General features: G+C 32.3%; 1 protein-coding gene across 4 annotated transcripts in view; it reads right to left on the reverse strand.

Moving 5' to 3' along the window:
• Window positions 1–20874, reverse strand: part of HEATR5A (HEAT repeat containing 5A) — a 90985-nt gene that overhangs the window by 39806 nt on the left and 30305 nt on the right. For all 4 annotated transcript variants that reach the window (XM_019754541.2, XM_019754543.2, XM_019754542.2 and 1 more), the window contains exons 11-17: window positions 19567–19678; window positions 16982–17134; window positions 16134–16233; window positions 10177–10286; window positions 5295–5458; window positions 5031–5206; window positions 527–632 (exon numbers count right to left, since the gene is read on the reverse strand). In XM_019754541.2, coding sequence (XP_019610100.2) covers window positions 527–632; window positions 5031–5206; window positions 5295–5458; window positions 10177–10286; window positions 16134–16233; window positions 16982–17134; window positions 19567–19678 — 921 coding nt within the window. The remainder of the gene's footprint in view (window positions 1–526; window positions 633–5030; window positions 5207–5294; window positions 5459–10176; window positions 10287–16133; window positions 16234–16981; window positions 17135–19566; window positions 19679–20874) is intronic.

The raw sequence follows: 20874 nt of genomic DNA on the forward strand, positions 1-20874 counted from the left end.
ACTTGGGTTATTAAAAAAAAAAAATCAGAACATGAAAAATCCACGCTGTGCAAACATAATTTGATTTTTCTCACAAACTACTTTAGAATTGTAAATCTCCCGGCACAATATGGTGATTAATTATAACTGTAGTATATAAGTGTTCAGAAGAATATTAATAGGGATTTCCATAAAATATATGACCAATGAAGCTTATTATATTTTACTTAGAAACAAGTCATAAATGTAACTATGAGCCAGATTTGGTCCATTGGCAATGGTCTGCCAATTACTGGTCTAAAATATTTGACTCAGTAGGTTAAAGCATGACTCCAAGCCAAAATTATCTGACTAACAAGTTTTACATGGAGAAAAAGTTAAAGGGAAATTATAAATTCTAAAACATTTTCATCAAGAGAGTAAGAAAAACAGGGAAATAAAAAAGCAACAGCCCTTTAAAAACACCTTCCTTCAACCTATCTAACTGACCACACATTTAAAAAAAGAAAATCAAGCAAACATTTGAATTTTTTAAAAATAGAATTACCTTCAAGAAACTAGAAACGGAAGAAACGACATGCAACTGAACTACTTGTTGACGAGCTCCTTTTGTGTGCTTTATACTATCCAAAAGCTGTTCCAATATAAGAAGCCTAAAATCAAAACCAAAAAAAAAAATTAAAAGCAAATTCAGCCACTTTAGTAACTATTTTCTAAACAAAGGATATCTCAGAAGTTGCATAAACTTTTTGTTCTTAATAAGGGGACTTAATAGATTCAAATACAGTGCTGTTGCCTATAGTTAATGAGAAGCAGCACAGCCCTTTGAACCCCCAACTATACTTTAAAAATGTTCTTGGGATCATACTATATGTAACACAATTTTAACTATTGTGCTTTTCTCATTTAACATAACCTCTTTAGCACTTTTCAAGTCATTTTTATTCTTTGGTAACTTTCATGAAGCCAAATTATATTACACACATGTACAATTTATTCAACCATTCTTCTACTGGTGGAGAGCAATTTTCCAATTTTTAACAACGTCAGCTATGATGAATATACATATTGTTTTTGGTCTGGGGTTGAATATGTTCATTAGCTATTTATCTTCTGTGAATTGTTTTTCTCATCCTTATAGCATACAGCCCTTAAATCCTTATGTTGAGATTAAAGCTATATAACCATGAAATAAACCACCCCTTTTTCCCCACCAATTTCTCCAATGTTTAAGAACATTGTCTCCAAACTTTGTATTTCCTTTCTCCCCTTTCTCTCCCTTTAAATCAGGAAAACTGAAATAAGTTTAAGATTATCTCTTTGCTTGTGAACTATCTTGATGGCAGGCATAGAACCTTATAACTTCACCTCTCTAGTATTTGTGGTAAATCACTAAAATTTTGGGAAAACCACAGTAACTCTAAGTACTCTGTTTATTAGAGTATTTCCTTATTTCAAGGTTAATTCTGCTCATCAAAATAAATTTGAAAAACTCAGAAAAGCACGTGAAAGAAAAAGAAAATTTACCTGTTATTCCACCATCTAGAGAGAGCTGCCATTAACATTTTGGCATCTTTGTTTTAGTTCTCTCCCCCATGCCCAGGCATTTGAATATCATTTATAGAAATCTGGGATTACACTGTATACACTTTATTAGTAACTTTTTATTCCCTAAACATTATCCCTATTTTAATAACTATCACATGAAATAATTTTAAATAGCTATTAACATTATATAGTCTGGCAACATAATACTTTATTCAACCAATTTCCTAGTTTGAGATATTTAGGACATTTCTAATTTTTCTTAATATAAATAACATGCTACATATATTACATATAAAATTCTTTTCTGCTTGTTTTTTAAGACCATCTGTAAAGCATTTTGTTTCAAGAACATATTTATGCCCAAACTGCCCTTCAGGAAGACTACTGAGGGTAAATGTGACAACAGAGAAACTGAGGATAACCATACGGTCAGGCCCATGAGTTTAAAAACCTAAAACATCATTATTAGACCATATCCTACTCATCTGCTATAATGAAGCTGTATCATGTTGAAAGCACTAAAAACATAGAAGGTTAGAGCTTGAGAACTTTGTTATACTATAATTAAATTTGACCTGAACTATTTCTTGCCCACATTCATGGGCCAAAAACTATAGTCAGGACTGACAGGGCCCAAAATGTTTTTCTCTATACTTTCCCCCAAATCCTGACAGAGATCCCCCCAAAATTCTGAATCTTCAGGAAGATGGAGGTGACCTGTTTTCAGTAATACTGAATCGGTATTCCTAAGTACTATTAATTATAACATACAATTATCAGTTTGGGACGAAATTAGATACTGAAACAAAGTTTTAAGCCTAGATGAAATAAAAATGCATTGTTATGTGAGTAAACAGAAAACACACATTTGAAAACACTGATTTACTTTATACTTTCAGGGAGGGTGTATAATGATGAAAATTTTAGTACTGAGAACCATATGCTTTTCCTTTCTCCATTAACTCACTATCGACATCATTTTACAGCATTTATAGCAGTGGTTCTTAACCTTGGCTGCACATCCAAAAGGAGTTTTTAAAAATTTCAATACCCAATATAGCATGCATACCATAATGTTAAATCAGACCCTATGTTTTAAAAAGTTGTCCAAGTGATTTCAATGTGCAGTCAAGAGTGGAACAATCTTCAGGTGAAATTAAACAATTCATTCTTTGCAATTAGGTGCAAAAAATATATATTAAAAGTAACCACAAACAACACATGCACAAAATCAGTAATCTTGACATTGTAGGACTTTAAACATTTTAGTGCTTTAAAATTACCAATGCCAGGTTTTCCTATTTTTAGAATCCAATGGGCAAAGTAGAGAGAATCAACTGATTTAAAGACAATTCAATTTCTCAGTGTATAAATAAGATATGAAAAATCTATTTCCAATTTTCGGGTAATCTCACGTTATAAGAGTTTATTTTAAACTATTCAAACAAAGCTAACCACAATAACAATAAAACATTTTAAAGTATACAGTTGTGGTTAAATATACTTTGATAAAGACCTTTCTTCTCTAGAAATGCAAAAACATGGCCAAAAGAAAGGTCTGCCGTTTTAAAGAAGTATCCTATCTGGGATAACAGGAAATTAGAAACAACTTTCCTATCGATGTAGTTGCTCTTCTCTGGTCCTCTAACTACACCCCATTGGAGATGGCTGATTGTTGCTTTTGACTCACTTTCTTATTTGGGATCCTGCCAGACCACTTCCTTTAGAAATCTCCAGCCTACTACTGCCTACTATTTTTATTCAGTTAGAATACAAAACATTATGTTTTGCTTTTACCAGGTCTCAACCTTTTTTATTAAAACAAACAAAACCTCCCCTCTTATAAATATTCATTCTATGTATTATTTTAATCCAGGTGGGGGAAGAAAAACAAAACAGCACATTTTAAACAACAGAAACAAGAAACCACTTCCTTGAAACTACAATTGGACAATAAATCTGAAAGAAAAATTTCTCCAGGAGAGTAATAACATCAATTTTTAAAAAAGAAAGCTTGCAAGTATAATCTTTTCTTTTTTACTTTTTATCTTAGACTTATCAAAAAAAGAGTTAGTGGAACTATATAAGAACATACTTAATTTAAATCTTCTGCCCACAAGACCACCCATTCATTTACTGTAGTTACTGCTATATTAATTCAAATTATTTTAAATTGTATGCTCTATAAAATAGTTCAGTTATAGACTAGTTCAAATCTCATTCTCTCCACCAATTCTTGTTTGAATATTCCAGACCACTGTGATTTTCCTCTCATCTTTTAGTGCTATAGCTTTCATTTATAATTTAGTCATATGTTGTCTTATATATCTTAAAACCATAACTTTATAGATACAGTATATACAGGGAGCTATAGGCTACAAAAATAAATTTGGGAAAAACATCATCTTTTGAAATTAAAGCTCTGACAAGACATTTCATGTATGTGCATATCTTATTACTACCATCATTGAAAATAAAACGACATGAAGCTATTAAAAATCAACATAAGTTTTAGTCACTTTTCTATCGACTGGAAGTAAATTATCCAATGACTTGCTTCAGAAATCTGTTGCTGACAAGACTCAAATATTTCTGTGCATCTTCATCAAAGAGACCAAGATAAAGTCCCTACCTAATTGGTATTCTCCTGAAGACATAACTGGATAAAATGATATAAAAGCTATGATCTACTCAAATGTTTTGTTGTTGTTCTAGTGTGAGAATAAACATGCATGCACGAGAGAGAGAGACAAAAACAGAGAGAGACAGAGAGAGAATTATGAATAAATGATGATAACTAATAGTCTATAAATAGTTAACCAGCAAAGCCTTTGGGAGAGAGTCACTTTCCATTTAGTATCTCAGATAAATACTGAACTTTCTGGATAGTAGATATGAGTATTGCTTTTTCATCTCCAAGGACGGTATTATCTGCAGTTATCAGCTAAGAAACTGTTCTTCTTAATGAGAAATCATTATCAACCTCTGAGTTTTCAAAACCAAAGTTCATTTTGAGTGAAGTGAAATCCATCAAACTGAAGACTAACCCCTGGACCAGAACGGCTCCAGAAAGCCTCCAAAGTAAGAAACCTATGAGACCTAGGCTAAGCAGAAAACCAGTGTTTTTCTTTGTGACAATAGCTCATAAATCGATGTTCTCGTGTCACTGAGCTTTTCATTTGTATTTTCAGTTAGGCGACAAGCTAATTGTGGGTATAGTATTGTATCCACAATAGAGTCTATCAGCTTTCAGTTTAATTCAATCATTTAACTATTAACTCAACTACTTCTTATTATGTATTAGCCAGGTGAATAAGTAAACAAGAGCCTGTATCTCACCTTCATCTGTCATCCGTAAGAAATCTTATATATTGAGAACTTCTAACAACATTCTTCTTATCCACCAGTTCTCTATTATGCATTCACTGAACCAATTACCAGTCACATTTCAGGATAAGTCAACTATTCATTTTAGGATAAGTGAACTACTGAAGATGGTTTACCTTTGAGCTTCTCCCACATGAGCACATAAAACTCCAAAGAGCTTGACTGCAGAGCTAATAAGTGATAGTGTTGGAGGTAGGGGCTTAGGCACTGAATTTCCCTCTACATCTTTCTCATAAATAGAGTAAGGGTCATATTCGAGACTTCCACAAGCAATACCATTACATAGCAGGAGCTAAAAGAAAAAAAAATTACATAGTAACATTTTAAAATCACTGTTCACAGATTGAATCAACATAAGAGTTATTGAAAAATTACCACACCTGTTCCTCAATAAACCTATGATCAGTCTCTTGTAGCAAAGGACTTAATAACAAAAGATCATCCCGATGACAGAGGGGTGGAAGTAAAAATGTGGATGCTGCCACCTGTATATCAGGGGCAGTCAAGTCAGCAGCCAGCTCTTTGAGAATAGCAGAGAGATTTCCTGTGGAGTCAGAGAAAAAAAAAGAACAATTAGCAACTTAGTAATAATAGCAGTTAACTGATTAGTGTATGGGGTTAAAAAAGCCTAGATTCACTTTAACCTACATATTGGTTAACTGTAATCTACCACAGCCAAGATTATATATAGCTCCTCCTTGAAAAATGCCCTACAAATGAATGGTTCAACTATGTGCTGGTCGCAATTCTAAGACTGTATACTGAAAAGACATCTCAGAGTATGTGTATGTAAACCTTTTGATACTGAATAAATATTACCATCATTTAAAATAAAATGACAGAGTACCAAAACAGAATAAAAAAGATGGATACAAAAAACATAAACCATAGCCTGAAAAAAATTCATAAGCATTAGACATATTTTTAATATGGGAAATTTCAAACATATACAAAAGCAGACATAATAGTATTATGACACCCCAACTCACTGCTGCCCAGTGTATGATCGTCACTCAGCTTGACCAGGCGGATCAATACTGTTCCAGCTCTGCCCCCATCCACTATCTCACCATTCCCCACATTATTTTGAAGCAAACCCGAGAAAGGTTATCATTTCATCCATGAATATTCCATTGTGTATCACTGAAGTTAAGGACATTTTAAATAATTTCATTATCATATTATGTTTTAAAAACCACTAAACAAATACCCATTCAGTGTTCAAATTTTCATTGTCTCAAATGCCTGTTTGTTTGCTTTTATGTTTGAATCGAGATCTAAATAAAGTCTATATGCTGTAGCTAGTTGATATATCTTAAGTCTTTCAATCTAAAGTTCTTCTCTCTACCCCCCACTCCCTATACCATACTTGAAGAAATGAAGTTATCTGTTCTGCATAAGTTTCTACAGTCTTAATTTTTATGATCATACCAACCGCCTCCACACAGTGTAGTTTAATTTGTTCCTCTATCATCTCTATGTTTGTAAATTGGGAATTGGATCTAGAGAGGATTCTTTTTTTGGACTGTTTCTGTTTTGGGGACCAAGCCAATTCATACCGTGTTTCCCTGAAAATAAGACAGGGAATCAGCTCTAATGCGTCTTTTGGAGCAAAAATTAATATAAGACATGATATTATATTGTATTAATTATATATTATTATTGTATTATATTATAAAGACCTGGTCTTATATTATAGTAAAATAAGACTGGGTCTTATATTAATTTTTGCTCCAAAAGACACATTAGAGATGATGGTCTGGCTAGGTCTTATTTTCAGGGAAACACGGTACTGATGGTAAAGTTCTGACTGCTATCCTCCATATACATTACATAAATCTATAAAATAGACTATCATTTTAAAAAAAAAATCAAAAGACCTTAAGGAAAAAGTCCTTAATTTTTATTTTCATAGTTGTAAAGATAGAAAAAAGACAGACATGAAATGGCAAATTATTATTTTTGGTTGAAACAAAAGTATTAATATATACATATTTTCACTTTTCTATAAATTATTTCTTTAAGTCATATTAGAAGAAGATAAACTTGAAAAAAACAAGGAAGGTGAATGCAGATTTTCTTTTTTCAAGAAATTCATATTAATTCCTGACTTTGCCTCCCAATGAACATTGGAACCGATTTAAAATCTATCCAGTTAGTTGTATGTTCATTGTTCCTTTAGGTCACCTGATTGCATTCTAAAACTTAAATTCAGAGAAAACATTAAAATACTTTGTTTTTCTTCTTAATTTAAGTCCTTCAAGGGTAGACTTAATATTATCATTTATCAGAAGAAATTGTATAGATTTTAAGTTGATATTCTGGTATTCGTAAATGTTTAAGGAAGAGTTGAAAAATAAATCAGTATATTCATCTGTAGTTGAATATAGATTTCAAAGTACTATGGTAAAAATTGACAAGTCTGAGGGTAATTGTTTTTGCCAGAACTTAACAGCCATCTGAGCTATAAAACATACAAATTATCTCTAAACTTAAAAAAAAAAATTTTGTTAAGTTTATTTGAGCTAAACTGACGACGTACATGTATGCCAGGGAACAAGATCTCAAATGCTCCAGAGAATAACAGTTTTGCAATTTCTTTTATGTAGTTCATTTCAAATTGAGGAAGATGACATGAAGGTGGGAAGAAACAATGCAGGGACTGGGTTACAGGATAGTTAACAAGATGATGTGCTCTCTTGAAGGTTAATACCCCCTTCTATGGGTATTACTTTTGGTGTTTCAAAGGTGTGCTAACCTAGATGCACAAGAATAGACAGGAGGACTGGTTTAAAAATTTTAACTAAAGAAGTTACAGGCCTGGGGCATGACTACCCACCATGACCTGCCCAGTTAGGAATTTATGATCAGATCACCCTGTGAGGTTACTTTCCATAGAACCCCTTTTTTCATCCACAGTTCCCAGTGTTGGTTATAAATACATCCAAAGGACACAGTGATGACAGCCGTTTGGTCAGATAGTGTGGTCTCACAGCACTAGGAAGGCTCATTCCTAGGAAATCTCAGTATCAACACCATCTTGTTGACCACTGGGGATGGGGAAATACCACAACCATGGGATCTGAGTTGAGGCCAAATTTTTCCAAAATGGTAAGGGCAGGTAAATAGAAGGCAGTTGGGTCTTATGACCCTCATTGTGAAAAAACACTCTGGATCATTTTTATCCTGTGAATTATCAGACCAAGTTTTGTCTTCTGTCTCATTTTCCTGTTTTTAGCATCTAGCGTAACATTTATATTAAGTCATGAAGCGTATTAACAGTTATCTTATACATGTTCAGTAATCATAAACACTTAGACTATATAGCAAATCCCAAAGAACAAGTATAACTATTATTATGAATAATCTCTAAGCCTCTTGTTAGGTATCTAGCAGGTAACTTTTATAACTTTTATATTGAGAGACAACATAGAATGAGTCAGACCTATCAGCAAGCTTTGACTATTTACTAAGTCTCTAGTAGGTTACAGTGGTACCTCGGGTTTCGGACGTCTCTGTTGATGAACATTTCGGTTTATGAACGCTGTAAATTTTATAGATCTATGGTATCATTAGATAGTAAAATTCATGCTAAATTTGCAGTTTTAGAGGTTGATTTTAAAGGTCTGGAACGGATTAATCCATTTTGCATTACTTTCTATGGGGAAACTGTGCCTCGGTTTTCGAACGTTTCAGAACTCGAATGGTCTTCCAGAATGGATTATGTTAGAAAACCGAGGCACCACTGTACTTACAAATAGATAGGCAAGCATGAAGCAGATCTCTGTTTTAATCTTCATTCCACTACTTACTGGCTGTAAATTCTTAAGTTGGATTTTGTAACTTCTCTATGCCTTTGTCACATGAGGAAAATGTTATTAGCTCAGGATAGTAACATTTTAAGATAAATGAGATAATAGTTGACCACAGAACAATGTGGGGGTTCATGGTGCCAACACCTGTGTCATCAAAAATCCTTGTATAAATCTTTTGATTCCCCCAAAACGTAACTACTAATAGTCTACTGTTGATCAAGAGCCTTACCAATAACATAGTCAACTGACACATATTTTGTATGCAGTATGTACTGTATTCTAGAGAAAATAGGTGATATTAAGAAAATCATAAGAGAAAATACAGTTACAGTATTTATTGAAAAAAATCCCCATATAAGTAGATCCATGTAGTTCAAACTCAAGTCATCTAAGAGTTAACGTAATATGTACAATCGCTAACACACTGCCTGGCATACAGAAAAGGTTCTTTGGATATAGTTTCTGAAAAATGGCAATGGACCCATTTTTTTTCAGATCTCTAGAAGTATAGGCTAATTGCTTCTTTTATATCAAACATTTTGCTAGGTACATTTGTGAACCCAGAAGAGAGGCAGCGGGAACAATACCACTCACGTAAATGATAAAACCCAAGGCAGAAGTTATAAGTTAATATTTTGAACTAATGTGATATATATTATATTGCATTTATTTGCAGAATAAGGATACAAGCCAATAAATGTAGTATTTTTTTTTTTAAAGTAGATTGAAGAAGCAATCAATTTAATATGGTGGGCTAAAAATTATTAAGATTAAAAATATATGGAAGTTCCCATTGGAGACCATTTTCAACTTTCATCTCTTAAAACAAGTATCTTGAGTTATTCAGCAGTAGTAGCAATGTATTTTCTTAAAACTGTATTTTAAATTTACAAGAAAGGTTTTAGGACTAATTTTAAAATGCGCAAGTTTATTTTACCAACTGCAGCATTTTAGTAATTCAAAGTCATGTTTGAGCCTAATAGCAAAATCTACATTATGAACTTTATAAAATCAATTATACCTCAGTAGTTCAATATTAAACTTCTGTCTGGGCAAAGTTAAGAATGGAATAGAACAGAATGCACATAATAATCACTCTAGAGGAAACTAGAAATGGCCACATTTCTAACAGATTTGCGTTATATATTCTGTACAAAGCCTTGGAGTAGAATCAAGACCAATTTCTGTGGCTCATTCTCTCCCACACAGTGGAACTATACACTTTTTTTTCCAGAAGAGAAAAGAAAGTAACACATGAATAAGTAGTTTTTTTCTTTAATGTATTTTATTTACTATAAAATGGTGAACACTAAGGTTAAGACTTAACTCCCTAAACTTCTTAGAAACAGGGCACTACACAACTGTCATATAATTCATTCATTCAGGTATTACTTCCAGGCACTGTAAAAGCTACAAACAGTAAATTACTTTGGACTAAAGCACATACCTTTATAGGTCTCAGGAGGTAATAAAATCAATAATTCATAAAGCCTTTGCCTATAAACTAATGTTGGTGTTTTCAAAGGACTTCCGTATGTTTTTAGTATTGAAGAAAGCCTTAAAATAAAAGAGAAAGTATATCTTATGTAAGTTCTATAACAATGTACAAATATTGAACAGGTTGACATATAAACATAAAATAGCGTACATATAGTGATCATTAGAGCTGTTCTATTTTTTAAAGGTGTGATTATAAGTTATAAGAGGGATTACAAATGTCACACATGGAAATCATTCTATCTTTTCTACCATACTTCATAAAACAAAACTATAAAATCAACTTAGATTTCCAAGGCAATAAGTATTTTGCCTAGAAAATAAAACTATTACTAAATTCCAAATTTTACAACTTGGCATTTGTAAAAACTAAAGTTTATTATGACCGAAAAGAAATCAGCTAGAGAAACAAACAGGAGACACAGATAACTAGAGAAAAACCCAGGTGTTTCTTAGAAACTTGATCTGGAATGCCATTACCAAGTAAAAATGAATCATCAAAATACACAAGGTCATAAAACAAATTCTCTTTTAGTAAAACACAAACTGAGTCCATGTTTCCCCAAAAGTTCTATTCACAAAATCTCTTAGCACGTCCTTTCTTCCCTCTGTTCTTTCACTTTCATGTACTCATGTACTTTTTTTTTTTATCTTCTGTTTATTCTCACTACTGATATTAATACATTTTACCAATGTTCACTTATCTAACAAATATTTATTAAAGGATTATTGTTCTTTGCAAGGTACTATGTTATCAACTGGAGTATGGCTCATCTCTTTTAACAACAGAGACATTCAATGGAATTACTTTTATTGTGACACTAAATCCACTAAACTGTCATGCCATGAGGTTTCTACATACTCTTAAGAAATTCTGGCAATGTTTATTCCTTTGTATTTTCTAAATAGAAAACTACTGTTTGCTATTTCTAATTTCCAGAAAAAAAGACAGTTATATTCTGATTTATCATTTTATTTAAAAAAAAGTTGGTCCCATTTTATACGGTTCAGCTTAGTAAACAATGTACAGAAAACATTAGAAACCTGGGTAGAATTTGTTTGTTTGTTATGGAAGTTAAGAATAAATCCACTGCGTTTTTGTATTTCTCTAAAGCCAGATGAGAAAATTACAGCTGATATATGAAAACTACTTTAATCATATCAACAAGATGTTAAAAAATCCTGCAACATTCATTTGGCTTAATAAATATAACAGAATTCAGAGGGTTGTGTTAACTTTTTTTTTTTAAAGAAAAAAAGATGAATAGAACAAAGTAAGAATTTAGGAAAGTATTCCTAAAATAGTGATTTCTGCTTCTATTAGGAGTGCAGATTAGAGTCTCTGAAGGGCATTCCTGCTATGACTACACTTAGATTCTGGATAAAAGATAATTTGCATTGTTAGGCATGCAGAAAGGGACCTTTCCACGGCCAACTCCCGTCTGCCAACTAAACAAACATAAAAATGCATGAAACAAAACATAAGCTGAAATGAGAGTGGGAACACAAATGCTGACACCAACACATGAATCTGCTAATTGAGCTCATTTCCATGGTAACGAAGGGGTGATACAGTGGGGTCTCTTTAAGTGGGTTAAAATGGTCCCAAGTGCTGGCATAGGCAAAAGCATATCAAATTAAACCCAGCTGAAGAGAGAATTAGTGAAATGGAAGAGAGAGCAGAAATTATCCAGAATGCAGCAGAGAGAAAAGGAAAGAATATTAGAAAAAATTTACGAGGCATGGAAGACATAACAAAAAGACTTACAATTTGTCTAATCAGAACCCCAGAAGGGAGGTTTAAAGAGAATGGAAAACAGGCAATACTTGAAGAGATAAGAGCCACTTTTTAAGACCTACTGAAAAGCATGAATCCAACAAACTATACACCAAGTTGGATAAAGAAATCCACAAATTACTAGTTTAAAGCAGTTACTGTTAAGATTCAATTAAAAAACAAAACAAAACTCCAACTACATGCAGGTTGAGACACACCAAAAAATTGTGATATGGAAAAAGACATACCACACATATAATAATCATAAAGATTAGACTTTAATAAAAAAGTATTATTAAGGATAAAGAATTATTGTAAAATGATAAAAGATTCAATTCATCAGGAAGCTATAATTCTAAATATCTGTGTACCTAATTAAATAGTCTCAAAATATAAAAGATTAAATTAATGGAAATATAGAGAAAAAAATTAATGGAACTATAGAGAAATTAATGGAAAATTAATGCAAAAATTAATGGAACATTGGAGAAATACTGTCTCTATAGTTCTAAGAGTATGTAGAAACCTCATGGCATGACAGAGAAATACTGATAAACCCAGTATAACAGTGGGAGTTTAACACATTACTCTCAATTATTGGTAGGTTAAACACAAAAAAAAATTAGTGAAGCTAGATGGAACAATGGAACTTATTAAAAAAAAACATTTGTCATAGAGCAAGTCTCAACAAATTTAAAAGAACAGGTAACATACCGATCATATTCACTAACTATAATGCAATTTAAGTGTCAGTAATAAAACCATAAGCCAAAACTATTCCATACATCTAGAAATTTAAAAACATACTTCTAAATAATTCAAAAAAATTATGAAATTTTGAAATACTTAAAACTGAAAAAAATATGTATTAATACTTTTAGGATTCAGCAACTGGGACCTTAAGAGGGAAATTTATGGCCTTAGTTTATATTAGGAGAAGAGAAATTCCATGAGCTAATAAGCATTCAATTAAGAGGTTAGAAGTAGGACAGGAATTTAAGAAAGCAGAAAGAAGTAATAACAAACAACAATTAATGAAGTAGAAAAGAAATGCTACATAAGCAAAGTTATTCTTTGTATAGATTAAGAAAACAGATACACCTTTCATGAGATGGAGCAAAAAAATCAAGAGATGGCATAATGAAAACTTATCAGGAATGAAGGAGGCAACAGTATAGATATAGCACAGACTAAGAAGGTAAGTGAATAAATACTAAGAACAACTTCCTGTTAAAAATTTGAAGTAAACATGCATTGGGATAATTCCTGGAAAAATCTAACAAGTAAGCAAAGCAAACCCCCAAACCAGACCTCAAATAGTCAAAACAACTACGGAAATGAAATATATAAACAAAAATATTCCCACAAAGAAAATACCAGGTCTAGACTGTTTTACAGATAGGTAGTTGCTAACAAAATTTATTTATTGTGACACATCATTCCAATCTTATGTAAACTCCTCCACAGAATGTGATGAAACATTCACCTACCTCATTGTATGAGGCTAGTATAACTTTGACGAAAACTTAAGGCAGTACAAGAAAGAAAACCCAAACATAAGCAATCCAAATCCAGAAGTTTATAATTAAGATAATTTTTCAAGCTCCACTTATCCCAAGAATGCAACGAAGTAAAAAAATTGGTTAATAAAATTTGTGAAATTTATCATATTAAAACCATTTTATAAAAATCAAAACCCATTCATGATAAAAACAAACAAACAAAAAAAACCATGGCCAACTAGGAAGAGGTTACTTTCTAAACCTGATAAAGAATATCTAACCGAAAAGCCTGTAGCAACATCATTCTTATTTGTGAAACACAAGAAGCATTCCCTTTAACTACTTCCACTCAGTTTTAAATGGCAGTTATTTAGTTAGCACACTAGGGGAGTGAGAGAGACTATGAATGAATAAATGAGCAAGAATTGTAAAAGGAGAGATCCAAAAAAAATCTACAAACAACTATTTAATATAGGAGAGTTTAGAGGTGGGTAGATAGATCAATTACATTTTTATATAATAGCAATAAAGATATTATACACACCCACCCACCAACTCCCAAATACTAATAACTGTGATGAAAAATAAAAATACCTGTGAATAAATTTTTAAAAAGACAGTTAAGACTTTTATATAGGAAAAATTTTATAAAATTTTTATAAAATGCCTTAATAATAGGAGAGGTATGTTTATAGGTATTATAAAAATATCAGTTATTTTCAAATTTATAAAATCAGGGCAATTCCAATTAAAATTTCAATAGGAGACAATCGAAAGTGCAAGAAGGGCCAAATTATGCCTAAAGAGGAATAAGGCCAAACAGCTTGCTCTAACAGAAACTAAAACTTATAAATAAAGACAAACACACCAATGGAACACAACAGAGAGCAAAGAAACAAGATATATATATATATATACATACATGATACAATAATACATGACAGAGGTGAATGGCAAGAACTGGAAGTATGGATTTTATTTTTTTTTACTAAAGTATGGGACAATTTGTTATCCATATTAAAAAAGAAAATGAAATTGGTCTCTACCGCACACCAAACACAAAATCAATTCCAGACAAATTAAAGACTAAATGTAAAAGACAAAACCTTAAATATTTTAGAGAGGAATATAAGAAAGTATCTTTATAACTATGAATTAAGAAAGATTTTTAAAATCAAAAGACAAAAAGTACCAACTAAAAAGTAAAAGATTGATAAATTTGACATTTAAATTAAGAATGTCTGTTAATTAAAAAACTATTTAACCTAAAAACAGGTGAATATATGCATGAATAGGGATTTCACAGAAGAGGAAATACTGAGGAACAATAAATATATAAAAAGACACAAACCATTAGGAATCACATATATAAATGAGTGTTTTATACTTACTGGGTGGGTGAGAATTGATGTCTGAATAAGCGTTAGTGAAGAAGTGGATCGAAGGGTACTTACACATACTATTGAAGGGTACTTACATATACTATTGGTAGAAATAGGCAAGAATTTTGGAAAATAATTTGGCTATATTTTATTGACAGGAAGATGAATAAGGTGCTGTATATTCACACACTATTATACAGCAACAAAGATGCATGAACAAATTACACATAGATGAAATTTAGAAACATAATGTTGAGTTAAAGAAAAAGTAAGTCTGAAGTATACCATTTGTCTGATCAAAACCAAGCAAGACTAACCAATGTACTGTATATATATATATATATATACCACTTTTTAAAAATGCAAGGGAATGACAACTAGAAAATTTATTTGCATAGTGATTACCTCTAAAGGAAGACAGAAGGAATGGTGCTAGAGAGGAGCCCAGATAACTTCAATAGTATTATTAATGTTCTATTTCAGGGGTAGCTAATTCCAACCCTGTTTTTGTCAAATTTTACTGGAACAAGATACATTCATTCATTAGTAGATTATCTCTGACTACTTTTGAGCTAAAATAACAGAGTTGAGTAGGTGCAACAGAGACTATATGGCCCGCAAGTCTAAAATTTTACTATCTGGCTCTTTATAGCAAACATTTGCTAACCCCTGCTCTAGCTGTGTTGAATTCACAGATGGTCATTCTATTATAACGCTTTTATAAAATGTTACATCATTAAATACTTTTCGGAAAGACTTTCTCTAAACTATACATTTTATTAATTTGGAAATTACAAGTGCTCATGACATATGTTGGATTTTCTCTATGTTTTCTTATCATATATGTATAACTCAAACGTATGAAAAATATCAGCAACAAAAAACTGAAACTTTTAACAAGCATCTGGTTCTTACGAACACAGAATAGCACTAACAAACCAATAAAATGCATACCTGAAAAGGTTAACAGGCTTAACATTTAATTTCTTGGTTAAATCTGACTGTATGGAAGATACATTATCCACCAAGTAACTTTCCTTCCCTTTTAATATGTGATTTTCTTTCAAGATCCTAGCCTAAAAAAAAAAAATCACGTAACTAAATATTTGCCTTTCTCTGCAAAAGGAAAAACATTCACCAACCATAGCAACTTGGCCTTATTATTGTACTTAAAAGATATTCCATAATCAAAGGGTAACTGATGGCTATTAAAAATGTTTATCAAATCTAAATAGCAGAGCCTTACTGAGTTAGCAAATCCACAGCACAAGGAAGTGGTGGAAGAAGACGCTGAATTACTTCCTCAGTAAGGAGATCATCACAGTGGGAAACAAAGCTCTTGACAGCTGAAAAATAGAACAGACTTTTACTTGGCAGAGTGTAATGAACCATGAAGAAAGCATTCAATTATGTTACAACATTTGCATTTTTATTAGCGGAATAAAGAAATGTGCTAAAAACAAACAAAAAGTCTTGAAACTCTAGTATAGAAAGGAAGTTAGTTTCTTCTACCTCTAACGAAACTAAGAAAAATCTTTCTAGAATTACTAAAAGAGACCAACAACCAAGTTAATAGAACGTTTCTTTCCTGGAGTTTTACTCAGCCCTTGAGCTCAGAAGGAGAAGAATAAATTAGCCTAGACCCTCAAGTTTGCCAGTTCTACACTAGTTCTGCGGAACCACACTGACTTTAGTCAGCATGTTAGGCTTTTACAGATGTTACCTGAAACACGTAAGTTTTTATAAGGAGTTACTTCACATATAGAATAAAATGAGTATTTTAAAGTTAGACTGAGTTTCAAGAATAATTTCAAATTATTTTTCCTTTTTAAGAGTAAAAAATACCATAAATAAGACAAAGCAGTCTTGGCATTACTTGACTATATTGCATCTAATAAAACACACATCAACCTAAGGATTAGAACTCTTCAATTTGGTTTATTACATTATACTTTTGCTATAATTACCAACTAATCAATTATACTCAATAACAAAAAAAAAAATCACCACAAGCAGATTTCTCACCTCTTAAATATATAAGTGTGAGTCAAGTTCAAGAGTGGAAAAGCCAAAGGAGAGGGAGGGAAAACCTACCACAGAGCGCACCAGCTCGTCCTTCTAAGGTGACCTGCCATGTAAATGAGTCTCCTCGGCTCTTTTCTGTTTCTAGATCTTTAGGAGACACTGGAAAGACACACTTCCACAACAGCAGAACGCGAGCAAGGTGATGACTGACAACTGCAGAACCTGTAATTTATTCAACTCATCACTTATAAAAGAACCCAAAGTGCTTGCTCTTTAAAACTCTATTAATAAGCAGGAACTTCCTTCTGAAAATAAACATATTTTAACTCACCATTGTAATACTTTCTCCCTTCTCCTACCTTCTAGTTCCAACAAATATACTACTGAATGAGTTACTATCTGAAGGCACTGGAGTACACGGAGGAAAAACTAGGAACTAAAGTTAAGTCTGGGCTTTGGCATCAGCTCTTCCATTACGGCTGTGACATCTTTGAGACTCAGTTTCTTTTATTTATAAAATGAAGCCAGTACCACCTGAATTGCTTGTTGCCAAGGGTATGTCTGATCCAAATGGTAGCGCACTTTACAGTAGTCTGAAAAACTGTAATGTAACATGTAAATGCAAGATACTACTGTTTTGGTAACAAATAACATTGTATCCTGAGAGTAACACTAAGTTTTGATAGCTACTTGTTCCAGGCCAAATATCAGATGTTATACATCTGAATGGAATTTTTAAAAAAGATTTCTGAGTAACATCATTTATGAACTAAGGAATCATGAATATACAAAGCCAGTAATGAAAGGCAATGTACAATGACAGTATTTTATTTGCCAGCATTATCAGTTAAGAGGGGGAAAAAAAAACAACTAAAAAGTATAAAAAACAAAACCTACAGTTTTTCTCTCCAAATTTTCTTTAAAATTCTGGTGTTATCTTAAAAATCTCCTATAAGTACTCCCCACTTCTTATTCTCATGTTCTGCTGACTGCATGTTTTTCTTCTATAGTATGGCAGCATAGCAGGTCTGGAAAGAGACCACCCAGATCAACATCCTGGCTCCTTTCACTTGCTGTGTAACTGCAGTAAGTTATTAACCTTTTTGTGCCTCAATTTCCTCATCTATAAATGGAGATGACAACAATAGTTACCTCATTGTACAGTTTCTGAGACTTATATGAGTTTATATATAGAACAGTATTTGATTCTTGATAAGCATTTATATAATGATTGTCATTATGGAATTTTCATTCAAAAATTGCCTTATTTGCACATTAAAGAGATGAGCCTAATGGCAAAAGGAACTGGTAACTGCAAACCAATCTTTTTTTTTATGCATGCAATTTGTAGGTTAAAATAAAATGATTTCTCCATTTATTTTCTGGCTTGTTTTTTAGGAAGAAGCCATTGCTAACTCCTAAAGCAAAACAGACTAATTCAACACTCTTTGCTCATTAATATTAGTTTATTTTCCTCTTGAGAAAATACTATACTAGAGTTTATTTCTCAAGAATATCAATATGGCAGATGGCAGGCATAAAACATGCAGCCAAAAGCAAATAAAAGCTTGACCACATTATTTCCACCACATTGTGAAATGATGACTGATGCCTGGAGCCAACACACATTTTCTGTAAAGCGCCAGAACATAAACACTTTTGGCTTTGAAAGCCGTACAATCTCTGATGCAATTACTCAATTCCGCCACTATAGAGCCAAAGGGCCACAGATCATAGGTAAACTGAGTGATTCTGGTGGTGCGCTAGTAAAACTTTATTTATGGACACTGAAAACTGACTGTCATATAATTCTCATGTCACAAAATAGTCTTTTTTTTTAACCATTAAAAATGTATAAACCATTCTTAGCTCACAGGCTGTATAAAATAGGTAGCAAGCAAATTTGGCCCATAGACTGAAACCTGATCTAGTCCAATAAATCTCTTTAATCATCTCAAGAACATTACTTAAAGTGGTTCTTCATTTATAATTGCTTATTTTAATTTAAGCACCTTTTAGATCAAATAACTTCATAGGTGTCCAAATGATTTATTGGTTAAATCCAGCTAGTTTTACATCCTCGCAATAAACCATGTAACTATAGAGACTTAAAATATTGGTTTAATAAAGTAATAAAATTGAGTTTCAAAGTTATAGGATATAACTATAACAGTCCTGACCATAATATAAATACTGATTTTTTAATAAATATAATTTAAATGAGCCCTAACCCTTTACTGTGACTATCTTATTGGTGTTACCAATTATCACAATTACAGAAATGGATTCACAGGCTCTGCTATGTTCTCTCGCCTATCCTTATGCTATAGAAATTTTTTTTCCCCTGCAGATGGATATGAATGATTTTTGGAAAAGCTACAGTCATTCAAAGTTATGCCTGAAAGACGATCAAATTGGCTTATCCTACTTAAGGTTCATAAACTGGTCTTGAAGAGAATTTCAAATAAAGAGATCTGAAAACGTTTTGAGGAATGGAATAAGTATATGGCTTCCTAGGGGACTAACGTTTGTGTGGCTATTTCAATTCTGGTACGTATTAAAAGTTAGTCTTGTCAAAGCACCCATTACAACATTTTACATTCAGAAAACACAAGGTAGTTCATAGTTATGTAAACCTTCCACAAGACTGTTACCTAAAGTCATCAGAGCAGCAATCAACAACCATCCAGCTTGTGTGCGCTGAGCTGAAAGGCGACTGTTTTGAGCAGCAGAACACAGCAAATCCTCTGCTAATGTCATAATTATCTATTTATGAAGAACAAGGAAAAAATAAAAGCATATCAGTTTATAGGTTACTGGACAAATAACAGCAACTAATAATTTATTGAAAAATTAACTCTTACATATAATAAATGTAAATTATAAAGGATGGTCATTCATGTAGTCTATACCATAGGACAATGTCATAAAGATTATAAAAAAAGTAAATTTTCAAGGTTAAATATTGGCATATTAGGTTGTATACAGCAATCCTATAATTCTTTGCAGAGCATATAGGACAACACTGTACAACTGCTTTAAGTTTAGCTGTGAAGAATTTGTAGTTTTAGGCAACTACCAGAGAAAGTCTCATTATAGGAATCTCCCTTTTCAAAATTTTGCATACCACTTTGATACCCAAGTGGCTGACACCAGTCCTTCCAGAGGCAGTATACTACAGAAGTTATGAGTGCTTTCATTGCGAAAAAGTATTCTCTGACAATTTGCAATTCCTAGCTATTAAAAATAATCTCATATTGAAGTAAGTTTCACAGTAGAGTGGGATTCATTAAAGGGTTATATTTTAAGTCTATGAAATAGGCAGTGTTACAAAATAAGTGAGAGGAAAACCAGATGTTTCATATTTATGAATAATGCATGCTTACACAGTAAAAAGGCAAACAGGTATCTAACATGTCTGAAAAAACATCTCTGTTACCAATCACCTCCCGAAAAGCAGCACATATTATGAGCTGGCATGTAAATTTTCTAAAGTGGAAGGCGAGTGGATTTTTAAAACAACTAACCAACTCATTACTAACTTAGGACTACCTGCAGCTTACATAGTCAATGGATAACACTCAAAAAGAATGAGGATAAAACCAACCAATCTGGTTTGCCTAAACTAGTAAGGTCTGAGGATATTAAATACACGCAATGGCAATTCTTTGCTTAGCAAGATGTGATGTGTTAATTTAGAATATAACTAAAATAATAAATTTAAATGAATAATATCACCTCCCATAGTCGTCAATCACCTTATTCAAATGGTGCTGGCAATACTCAAAATAGTTTAAGAACTTTTAAAGAAATGGCATGTTCTTTTGCAAAGCCTCCATTGTGGAGGATATACCATAATGTTCATTAATGAAGACACAGCAGTGACAATGAGAAAGAAATCAATAGTAGTGTATTTAAAAAAAAAAAATACTTATATGTGTGTGAAGCCCAGGTTATGAGTG

The sequence above is a fragment of the Rhinolophus sinicus genome, linkage group LG03 (genome assembly GCF_036562045.2).
Source record: "Rhinolophus sinicus isolate RSC01 linkage group LG03, ASM3656204v1, whole genome shotgun sequence".
Lineage (NCBI taxonomy): Eukaryota > Metazoa > Chordata > Mammalia > Chiroptera > Rhinolophidae > Rhinolophus > Rhinolophus sinicus.